Raw genomic sequence first — 12,461 nt, 5'->3', positions numbered from 1 at the left:
TATGCTGTAGCAGGCTTGACCTCTGTTATGGTTTAAGTCCCAGCTGCTCCACTTTTGATCCCACTTCCTTGCTAATGTGCTTGGGAAAACCTCTGTAGCCACATGTGAGACCAGGGAAGCTCTTGGTCCCTGGCTTCAGACCAGCACAGCTCCAGATGTTGTGGCATTTGGGAAGTAAGCCATTGGATAGAAGATCTCTCGTTCGTAACAAATATTTACTGCTGTGCAATAAATAAGAGGCTTGTTTTATCTAAACAGTATCTGAAGTTGTTCAAAGTTCTGTATCCATCTATACCAGCATGAACGAGACACAAGAGGTTGTGTCCAGAATTCTCTGGACTGGGAGTCGAGTATATCTGGATTCTGGTCTTGGCTCCACTAGTAACTAATGACCTTGGATAAAGTTAGAGTACATAAATGAAGGGAGGGAAAACCATGGATTATCTTAATCCATGCTGTTTAACAGAGTTTGCATTTTATAACAAATACTAATAATGTCTTATTTGGGCACAAAAATCTCAACCCTTTCAACCAACATGGAACTGCCAAACAGCTGAAGATGGCAGGAGCTGGTTTAAAAAAAAAAAAAGGCAATGGGAAGGGGAGCTTGGAAGAAAGTTAAGGTACAAGAAAATGTTAGGGAGGTAAATTTTTTTTTAAAAAAAGATTATTCTTTTTTTTTAGTTTGAAAGGCAGAGTTACAGAAATAAGGAGAAACAGAGAATCTTCCTTCTGCAGGTTCACTCCACAAACAGCCGCAATGGCCAAAGCTGTGCCGATCCAAAACCAGGGGCCAGGAACTTCTTTCAGGTGTCACATGTGGGTGCAGGTCCCAAGGCTTTGGGCTATCTTCCATTGTTTTCCCAGACCATAAGCAGGAAGCTGGATTGCAGGTGGAGTTGCCAGGACATGAACTGGAGCTCCTATGGGATGCCATGGCATCGGGCCCAGGAAAGTAAACTAATTCCATTAGAGTTGGAAGACCACTTAAATCAAGGGCCCCCTTTTTTCCTGGCTGACAGCGGAGCAGGAGCCCTTAGCTCTAATCTGTTAAATGATCAGAAAACCACCTAACAGCAGAAGAAAATTAAGTGAAGAACAGGGAATGAAAACACACAAAAGAAATCCAAATGGCAATTAACCTAGGGCAACAGGAGAGGTGCAGAAAACTTTCGACCTCAGTGTTAACACAAGAAATGCATTCAAGCTATATGACAACAAGGTACAAGTTTACAACTATTAGATGGCCAGAAGTTTAAATGTGATGGTTTGAAGTCCACTGACACGCTACTGGTGGGACAAACTGGGACTGCCTTTCTGGAAAGCACTGGCCATTATTTCCAAAAGATCTTTACAACAGCTTTCCCATCTCAATAATCCTGCTTCTAGGACCTGAGCCCAATGAAATAGTCACATATGTTCCCAAGTACAAGGAAGTTTATCAAACACCATCAAAAAAAAAAAAAAAAAAAGAAAACAAAAATGGCCTGGCATGGTAGCTTAACGCCTAAAGTCCTCACCTTGCATGCCCAGGATCCCATATGGGTGCTGGTTCGTATTCTGGCTGCTCTGCTTCCCATCTAGCTCCCTGCTTGTGGTCTGGGAAAGCAGTGGAGCATGGCCCAAAATAACTAATGTCTGTATGCCTGACATTAGAGGTAGGGTTATGTGTGTGTTACGAAGTCATTACAAAAGAAATCTTCTCAAATAGTTTTCAACGATATGGAAAATAGTGAATTCTGTTTAAAAACATTCATACAAGGGAAAAATAAAGAAATGTATCAAAGCATTAAAGGTGTTTATTATACTTCAGTGAAGAGTATGTGGGTGATTTCTTTAAAAAACCATGTTGGCATACCTGGCGTAATGGCTCAATAGCTAAATCCTTGCCTTGCATGCATGGGGATCCCATATGAGTACCAGTTTGTATCCTGGCTGCTGCAAATTCCTATACAGCTTCCTGTTTGTGGCCTGGAAGGGCAGCAAAGAAAGGACCAAAGTCTTGGAATCCTGCATCTGCAAGGGAGACACAGAAGATTCTGGCTCCTGGCTTTGAATCGGCTCAGCCCTGGCCGTTGTGGGCACCTGGGGAGTAAACCAGCAGATAGAAGCTCTTCTTCTCTGTCTCTACTTCTCTCTGAATCTGCATCCTTACCAACAAAAATAAATAAATCTTCAAAAATGTCTTGCTTGGGGCCTGGCACAGTGGCCTAAAGGCTAAAGTCCATGCCTTGAACGTGCCTGGATCCCATATGGGCGCCAGTTCTAATCCCGGCAGCTCCACTTGCCATCCAGCTCCCTGCTTGTGGCCTGGAAAAGCAGTCGAGGACGGCCCAAAGCCTTGGAACCCTGCACCCGCGTGGGAGACCCAGAAGTTCCTGGGTCCTGGCTTCAGATTGGCATAGCACCGGCCACTGCGGTCACTTGGGGAGTGAATCATCGGACAGAAGATCTTCCTCTCTGTCTCTCCTCCTCTCTGTATATCTGACTTTGTAATAAAATAAATAAACCTTTAAAAAAATCCTACCTAAAATTTTCCATGTACTAGTCAGATTTTCAACAATGAGCATGTATTACTTTTCAAAAAAAAAAAAGGTATATTAAAGGTTTTAACGTTTACTTATTTTCTCTCCAAACTTTCCAAATACCTAGTTTTGGATAATCTATTCCAACAATTGACAACTCGAGCAACCCCAACACTTCCTTGATATATATACAGTGTGTAAAGTACCCTTTGCTACCCTGAAATGGACAGCCTAATTAATGTAACTTGCTCATACACACCTTTTCAAGATAAGCAATATTATCCCAGCCTTGCCTCAGTATCTATGGGTAATTTTTCCAGAACGTTCATGGATACCAAAATATGCATACTCAAGTCTCTCACACTAGTGACTACTTCAAAACAAAATTCACGGAAAATGAAATTAAAATTTTTTTTGGCGCAAAAATTTTTAAGAATATTTGAAGAGGAGAGGAACAGGGGTGGGGGAAAAGGATGAGTGAGAGCATGAGAATCTTCGATCTGCTGATTCACTGCCCTAATGGCTGCAACAGCTGGGGCTGGGCCAGGGCAAACCCAGCTCCATCCTTGACTCCCACATGGGTGGCAGGGACCAAGTACCTAAGCCATCATCTGTTGCTTTCCAAGGCACATTATCAAGCAGCTGGACTGGAAGCAGAGCAGTCACGACAAGAATCAGCACTCCCATACAGGCTGCTGGCATTGCAGGCAGCAGCTTAGCTCACTGTGCCACAACACCAGATCCAAAACAAAGGTTTTTGAGACTGTATGAACAAGACGGGCGGTGGGAGTCTTCCAAAAGCTTGCAAATAGGGCATATTGTGAAAAGCTGCCTGGAGTTCAAATACTTTTGCACCAAACAGACAGTTCCTGAATCCTTTGTCTATGAACTACTTAAAACACCTACATAACATGGCATACTGTTTGCAAATAACCTATAGACATCATCTTTCAGTATACTTTCATCCATCCCTGGATGACTTATATCAACGTAAATGATACCAAAATTGCTATTAAACTGTATTGTGCATGTTTACTACAAATGCAAAATGTTTAAAATTCTGATCTACGACTGGCCAAACTTGACATACAGAAGCCACAGATATGGTGAGCCAACTATACTAACTATACTATAAGGGAGACCTAAAAGCAAAGTAATTTCCGATAACATGTATGTCAGTATACACATACCCAGACAAGACTACACTAACATGCAGAGCAAGTGGTGAGATGTGTCCACCTATCTCTAGAATCACTGCAAATGCATTCGCCAGAAAGGAGGACTCCTGTGAGTATAAATACGTGAAGCCACTGGTTGAAACATCCATGAGTAGTACTCCCATCAGACATAACTTTCTAAAGTCTTGGTAAGATTCAGAACAAAATAAAATTCCATCTTTCCTCAATTTGTACAGATGTTGTACTCCTAAAGATACAGTGTATATACCAAAACTAGAGAATCATTGTGCATTTATTTGTAAATATGTAGGCCCAGCTAATTATACTGGGCTTTTCCACCTAGATTCACATTGTGTAGGACACTCCAAACTCTTACAGATGCAGATGTTTAGTTCCCATTCCCTTCTCCTATTTATCAAAAACATGAAATCCATGTGGAACTTCTTTTGGTGAAAGTTGTACCCTTTAAAAGTAGTGAAATGGGCCAGGCACTGTATCCTAGTGCCTAAATTCTCACCTTGCGTGAGCCGGGATCCCATATTGATACTGGTTCATGTCTCAACTGCTCCACTTCCCATCCAGCTCCCTGCTTGTGACTGGGAAGGCAGTCAAGGACGGCCCAAAGCCTTAGGACCCTGCACCCATGTAGGAGATCCAGAAGAAGCTACTGGCTCCTGGCTTCAAATTGGCTCAGCTCCAGCCATTGCAGCCACTTGGGGAGTGAATCAGCGGATGGAAGATTTTCCTCCCTGTCTCTCCTCCTCTCTGTATATCTGACTTTCCAATAGAAATAAATAAACCTTTAAAAAAAAGTAATGAGATTTCTGAGCTGGATTCCTTAACACTATTTCTAAAACCTAAGCACAGCCAAGGGATTCTTAAAATGTATTCTCAAAAGTGACACAATATGATGGCATGGTTCTTCTTTAGTAGTACCAAGGCATAAAAATAAACCATCATTTACAAAAAAATTACCATGATTCTTGGGTGATTTTCTCTGGCCCTTGGATCCAGTTTCAGGAGTGTAAAAGGAACTAAGCCAGAAGAAAAAGGTTAACAGGATCAGGTCATGGCGAGTGGAAGGGGGCTATGTCGCTAGGTTACCACTTGAGCCAATTGAAGTGGTCCCAGAGGGGAATCAGAAAGAACAGGTTCATCTCTAGGCCCCTCTAAATTAAGGGACCTCTCAAAGGAAAGGGGTCAAGGGTGAGGAGAGGGGACCATCATTCACACTGGGCACAAGTAAAGAAATGAGGCAGAACACAAAAGAAACAGACAGCCCTGTATTTCTAAAACCATTCAAGTCTGCTTCATTAATTGGCTTCCCCCCAGCCCCAAAAAGAAAGATTTCTTTATTAAGAAATACGAGAGTGAAAAAACCCCAACACATACATATTTAGGCTCACATAAAAGTGCAGAGATTTACATATTAAATTGCATTTAAGTCAGAAAATAGATTTCAAAACAAAATACTTCTTTCCCCCAACAAAGGTAACGAGATTTGGTCAGTAGGAAAAAAGGGGCCCCATGGGTAAAGGCAGGCTGGTCAGCACAGGAAGAATGGAATTTAGCTGCTACAGAATTAGAACCTACCTCTAAACCAATCCCACACTTGGGAAAACACCCAAAGAAGATGATGATGACCTCAGCTGGGGCCAGGAGAGTCTTGGAGCCAAATGGACACAAAGAAACCACCCAACATTGCCAAACCCCACCCAGAGGTTTTTGGATCAATGCCAATCATCATGGCCGAAGGAAGAGGTGGTGCATGGGAAACTGGACGAATGGGGAGGAAAGGGAGGAGGAATAGTTGGAGACACAGTGAGCCAATGGGAAAGACCTTAAGACCAACTGCTCAATCAAAGACCCATTTCAGGCCCATTTCCCTGGGAAAGACCAACTCTCTTCAATCTCTCCCCAGAGCAGAACTCGGGACTATGGGTGGTCCCAGCTAGTGCATGGTATTCATGGGACAGATCCTCAGGCCAAGGTCTTAAATACAGACTATTTATAAACAAAAGAAACCAGGTCCAGAGTATGGGAAAGCAATTGTAGCTTAGCAGAAAAAAAAAAAAGAAAAACAAAACACCCAAAGCCTCACACTACAGATAGGAGATTTCCATCTTGACCCTTGACATTCGATACAGAGGGGTCCAGAGACTAAATTGTCACCTCGCATGTGCCAGGATCCCACATGGGAGCCAGTTCATATCCCAGCTGCTTCACTTCCCATCCAGTTCCTTGCTCGTGGCATGGGAAAGCAGCAGATGATGGTTCAAAATCTTGGGACCCTGCACCCATGTGGGAGACCTGGAAGAAGCTTTCTGGCTTCAGATCAGCTCAGTTCTGGCCCTTGCAGTTGGGGAGTGAACCAGCAGATGAAAGATCTTTCTCTTTCTTTCTCTGTAAATCATCCTTTCCAAGAAAAATAAATGAAATCTAAAAAGAAAGAAAGAAAGGGGCCCGGCACGGTGGCCTAGAGGCTAAAGCCCTCACCTTGAATGCTCCAGGATCCTACATGGGTGCAGGTTCTAATCCCGACAGCTCCACTTCCCATCCAGCTCCCTGCTTGTGGCCTGGGAAAGCAGTTGAGGACGGCCCAAAGCCTTGGGACCCTGCACCTGCATGGACGACCTGGGAGAAGCTCCTGGGTCCTGGCTTCAGATTGGCACAGCACCGGCTATTGTGATCACTTGAGGAGTGAATCATTGGACAGAAGATCTTCCTCTCTGTCTCTCCTCCTCTCTATATATCTGACTTTTAGTAAAAATAAATAAACCTTTAAAAAAGGAAAAGAAAAAGAGAAACAAACACACAAAGAAAAATAGAAACCTTCTCTGGCCGACCTAAGGACCAGAAGGAGTGGTGAGGCAAGCTTAGGGAGGAAAGAAATCCATAAAAAGCCAGAAGAGGAGATAGGCTAAGGTGGGGGAGGGGTGAGCTAGATTCTAATCACAGGGGGCTTCACATGAGAGCCAGGTTAACTAGAAAACCCTAATAACTCCCAAACTTTTCAGGCCTGCCCTTAATGTGAAATAATTAACAATATAATTGTGAAGGCCCGGTGCTGTTGCCTAGTGGCAAAAGTCCTCTCCTTGCACGTGTTGGGATCCCATATGGGCGCCAATTCTAATCCCAGCAGCCCTGCTTCCCATCCAGCTCCCTGCTTGTGGCTTGGGAAAGCAGTCAAGGACGGCCCAAAGCCTTGGGACCCTGTACCCGTGTGGGAGACCTGAAAGTAGCTCCTGGCTCCTGGCTTTAAATCAGCTCAGCTCCGGCCTGTTGTGGCCACTTGGGGAGTGAATCAGCAGATGGAAGATCTTCCTCTCTGTCTCTCCTCCTCTCTGTATATCTGACTTTCGAACAAAAATAAATAAATCTTTTAAAAAAAAATCTAATTGTGAGAGAAAAAAACGAGAGGCAGACAAAGAATGGGAAAGTAGAAGCAGACACAAAGAGGAACCTTTCTCCCAATCTTTCTTTTCTCTTTGTATCAAATGCTAACCTCAAATCCTGCCACAAGGAATAGGAAGACACAGAGTAAAAGATCTGGAAGCAGCCAAATTCCATTACTTCCAATTCACTGAGTGAGACAGAAACTGGTAAGGAATCCTGAATACGTATTAGACCACTTAAAAAGAACTACATAACATCACTTGTAAAAAGATCACTCACAAAATATTTCCAGGGGAAGGCCCTGATGAGCCTGCTTTACCAACCAAGACTTGCTTGCAATCAACAGCATCCATCCGCTTTCAAGCAATCTCCTAATAAAGAATTTGAACTTGGCAGGAAATAATATCTCCCAACCTTCTGAACTTGCTAACACCATATACTGACTTGAAAGTCATTTCTCCATAGTCTTAGAAGAAGATCAACTTCACCCTAGCATGTATTACATTCCAATGAAGAGTCTGGGAGCTATCACTCCACCCTAGAGGTCCCCTGGAAAATAGAAGTAAGGGTGGTTAACAAACAATCCCTCTAACCCCCACCCACAACGCCCCACACAGTCCCAAGGTGGTTCTTGAAATGGACGGGGAAGGAGGAGGCAAGCAGTTTGCATTAGACACAGTTTAATTGCCTTCAAATAGATTAAAAGTTCTGGTTTACGCTCCCTCCCCCCTCCCCATAAAGTCATCCAGACAGGACCCTGGCTTAGAAAGAGAAAAATGCAGGGGCTCTAGGAAATATAGCCACATATAATACAGAAATCTTCTTCCCTGAAATAGTGCAGGTCCTGAGCAGAGCTGACTGGGGGCCGCAGCCCACCCCCTGGGGGAAGTGGCTCTGGGACTCTGCCGGTGGAAGTGCTGGAAGAGTGGGGCTTGGAGGAAGACCCCGGTGTGGTTACCATAGCTCGAGGTGGGCTGAGGCCTTGGAGTGGGTTACCCGGGAGGGCAGCAGTGCTGGGCTTTCCCTCACTCAGCCGAGGCTTAATGGAAGTACTGGTTATTCATTTGTTTTCTTTTTTTTTTTTTTTCCTCTGTGTGTGTGTGGTTTTTGTTTGTTTAAGGGGACATAAGGGGAGAGGAAAGGAGAGGAGAGCCTCTCTGTGCCTTGGTTTCCCCATTGTGCATTCAGGGCCTTTGAAAGCCTCACACAGGGAGTCTGAGGGGGTAGTGTTTAAGTGAGCACTCGGGCTTCCTCTGAGGAAAAGGAAGGACCAGAGTGCAGACTTTTATTACTGCCATTCCTGCTCCTTGTGAGAGCAAAGTCAAAATGAAAAACAAATTAAAAGGGGCTAATGAGAAGGGAGGAGTGAGACAGAGAGTGTGAAGAGCTACATTGTTGGCATTTCATTCATTCTTACTTGAGAATAGCATAGGTATTAAAAAGATTCTGGGGGTTCTACGGAAAATGTAAATTGTTATCTTCACTACACTTACTTACATGTATCTAAAGGGAAGATAGGGGAACTTGGGTATTAAAGAGTAGATGGGGGGTGGGGGCAAAGGAGAAACTACATGAATAAATACAACAAGTAGAAGGTATCTGCCTCATTCCTAAAAGGACTAACTGACCAGGCTGGCACTTTGTAGTTGAGAGAATCTGCCAATCTCTTTCTCCATCTTCATCAATTCTGAAGGCCCCAAGAATCCAGTTAGAATTCCCTGGCCAACGGGCTCAAGAATTACCTCTACACTAGGCACAAGCAGCAGCTTCGAGCAGCTAGAGCCTAGTCTGAAAAAAACTCTTAAGCCCCAAATTGAGATCAACGGCCCCCAATCTGGAGGGCTGCGATCTGGAGGGCAGAGAGGGAGGAATTCAGGAAAACCTATGGAGAACATGAAAACAGGTATCCCAGTGCAAGAGATCCATTTGTCCAGTTACAAGTGATGATGACATCCTTTGCTAACTGCCTTGAGCACAGAAAATAAAAAAAAAAGGCCTTGCAGCAAGAAAATGCCACTGTGCCATTGGTTGATGAAGGACTAAAGAAAAGGACGCAAATGAACAGTTTGATTGCTCTCTGTCTCAAGTTTATCTTCTCCCCTGAAATCACTCCTAGCCCTAATGAACACAAACAAAAGTCTCTTCCATGGAGAGGCTACTTCTCAGTTCCAGTCGCCTCCTGTGGTGGCTCGGGGGGTTCTGGAGGTGGCATCTCTTCCGGAGTGCTAGAGTCCTCGGGCATCTCATTTGGATTCAGATGTTCTGTTGGCGCCTAAGAGAAAAAGAGATCTTATTTAATACAAAGTTCTCCTTCCAAATGCAAATGCAAATAATCCACACACACTCTTCCCCTGAACCCCTTAACCATGCTGATACTACAGTTATGCAACCACCAGCCCCGAACTCAGAACCAAGGCCAGGCTATCTTCTCAGCAGGATGTGACAGAGGCTGTCTTCCTGCACCAATTACCCATTATCAATCATAATAAAAATAAGAATAAATACAAGGAGAAGGTGGAAGAAAGAAGAAAAAACCATAAATAAGTACAGAGGTCAGGTGCTCCTCCCAACAGAATGCTATAAAGTACTTGTCTAACATAGCTTGGCCCAAAGGTTATTAATCCTGCCTCTGCCCTAATACACAGCTCGTTTGTGATTCTAAACCAAAGAAGGTAAGGCATCAAATTTTGATGGTCGTAGGTAAGGTTTGAAAAGACTCTCTCAGTGATTGTAAAACACTACCCTTCCCCACATTGAGCTGATAATCACTACCCTAGATTGTTAGATTTGAGACAGACTCTTTTAAAAAAGTGATATTCAAAGTGATTATGATAATTAAATAAACATTCGTTTGCTGGACTTTAAAAATTAGGGGCAGACATTTGACCCAGCAGTTGAGCCAGTGGTTGGGATGCCCGCATCCTATTATTAGAGTGCCTGAGTTTAAGTGTCTCAGATATTTTAACTCGAGTATGCTGTGAATGTACATCCTGGGAGAGGGCACTCTTAGCTCAAATAATTGGGTCTCTGCCATTCATATGGGAGTCCTGGATTGCATTCTTTCTCTCTCTTTCTCAAATGATTACAAAATTAAAATTCAAAATTCAGAAAAAGCTAGATAGAGAGCAATGATCTGCCTTACAAAAAACATTTGCTTAAAAATAGATTTCCATTTAGGCAAAGTTTAAGTCTACTAAAAATTTATTAGAATAAGTTTCATGAGGTTTCAGGATACAAGATCAATACACAAAAATCAAGTATTTCTGCACACTCCCAATGCACAATCTGAAAAAAAAAAACTAGGAGAAAATCCTTCATTTACAGCAATTACAAAAAGAATAAAATTCTTATGTTTAATGTAACAGAAGTTTGAAACTTAGCTCAAACAAATGCAAATATGTCATGTCAACAACTCAGAAGACAAATTTTCTAGAATAGCAATATTTATCTATATGCAATATTGATCCAATGCAATTATCATCAAAATGCCAACTTGCTTCTTTGCAGAAACTAACAAGCAAGTCCTACAATTCACATGGAAATTTAAGGCATCCAGAATATCCAAAGCAATCATGAAAGAAAATAAACTTGGAAAATTCACATTACTCAATTCTAAACCTTACTACAATACTAACAAAACCAAAAGAGTGTGGTGATTGCATTGATTTTAAATATATTAATTTATAGATAAATATAATAATAATAATGATAAGTGATTAACAGTTGAGAGTCTAGAAACCAACTCTCACATTTATGATCAATTTATTTTCGACAAGGAATGGAAAAAGTCTTTTCAACAAATGATACAATAACAATGAAATAGCTACAGGCAAAAGAAATAACGTATAGACCCTTTATCTAACACCATATAAAAGTGAACTCAAAATGAATCAAAGATCTAAATGTAAGAAGTAAAACTATAAAATTCTTACAATAAACAGAAATATCAATCTTCATGACCTTATATTGGGCAACATATTTTAATGTTATTCTTAGATATAACATCAAAAGCACAAGCAACATAAGTTAAAAAAAAATAAACTGAATTACACCACAATTTAAAACTTTGTGCTTCGAAGGTTACCATCAAGAAATTGAAAAGATCAATTCCTCAAAAAATCTGGGTTGAGACAGTATCAATGATACATTCAAAAAATAACAAACAACCAAACAAAAATTACAGGTTAAATCAAGGCAAACATGTGGTATCTAACCTTTTGGGATTCGCTCATTTCCCTTAGCATTATAGTTTTGCATTATTTTTAACATTTTGTTTACTCAATACTATGTCAATTAATTCCATAACGTTGTATATTGATGCTGAGGTTTTGTTGGGGCTTTTAACTGACCGGAACTTTACTCTGTTAGCTCTACCTTCAGACCAGAGAAGGTCTCCCCAAGAGGCCACTGAACTTATCTGGACAATAAGATGCTGGACTTTATGCTAGGTATATGCTTGCAATGAAGGAATCCCAACTGAACTTGAACTGTGGTTATGCAGCAAGGTGGAGGAATCCACTATGGGGGGAGGGGTATGGGAGGGGTGGGGGGAATCCCAGTGCCCATAAAACTGTATCACATAATACAATGTTAATAACAATTAAAAAGAAATTGAAAAGATGGGCCCGGCACAGTGGCCTAGTGGCTAAAGTCCTTGCCTTGAACGCCCTGGGATCCCATATGGGCGCCAGTTCTGATCCCAGTGGCTCCACTTCCCATCCAGCTCCCTGCTTGTGACTGGGAAGGCAGTCGGGGACAGCCCAAGGCTTGGGACCCTGCACCCGTGTGGGAGACCCAGAGGAGGTTTCTGGTTCCCAGCATGGCACCAGCCATTGCGCTCACTTGGGGAGTGAATCAGCGGACGAAGGATCTTCCTCTCTGTCTCTCCTCTTCTCTGTATATCTGACTTTGTAATAAAATAAATAAATCTTAAAAAAAAAAAGAAATTGAAAAGATGACCCACAGGATGAGAGAAAACATTTGCAAATCATATATCTGGCAAGGGGGGGGGGATGTGCATATAAAGAACAACTGTAACTCAATAATGACAACTCAATTTTTTAAAAGGAAAAATTTTCCAAACATACACTTCTCCAAAGACAATATATAAGTGCAACAAGCACACCGAAAGATGCTCTACATCATTAGTCATCAGGAAAATGCAAATCAAAACCACAATGAACTCACTAAGACAGTTTTAGTCAAAATGTCACATAATAGCCAGCAAGGATGCAGAGAAATTTGAATTCTCATGCACTATTAGTAGGGATGTCAGTAGTTGTTGCTGGCACACTTGGACAGAGTCTAAAAGCTCCTCAAAAGGTTAAATACAAGGGTACTTCTATGAGCAAAACTTCATGGA

The 12,461-nt window shown here is 42.2% G+C and overlaps 1 protein-coding gene across 1 annotated transcript in view; it reads right to left on the bottom strand.

Annotated features, from left to right (window-relative positions):
- Positions 1 to 7,183: 7,183 nt before the first annotated feature.
- Positions 7,184 to 12,461, bottom strand: part of ZDHHC9 (zinc finger DHHC-type palmitoyltransferase 9) — a 39,418-nt gene continuing 34,140 nt past the window's right edge. Inside the window, exon 10 of the mRNA XM_040999638.1 lies at positions 7,184 to 9,371. Within this exon, the coding sequence (XP_040855572.1) occupies positions 9,255 to 9,371 (117 nt within the window). The 3' untranslated portion in view covers positions 7,184 to 9,254. The remainder of the gene's footprint in view (positions 9,372 to 12,461) is intronic.

This window comes from Ochotona curzoniae, unplaced genomic scaffold (genome assembly GCF_017591425.1).
Source record: "Ochotona curzoniae isolate NIBS_2020 unplaced genomic scaffold, NIBS_Ocur_1.0 scaffold_1852, whole genome shotgun sequence".
Classification (NCBI taxonomy): Eukaryota; Metazoa; Chordata; class Mammalia; order Lagomorpha; family Ochotonidae; genus Ochotona; species Ochotona curzoniae.
This window is presented reverse-complemented; position numbering and strand designations above follow the sequence as displayed.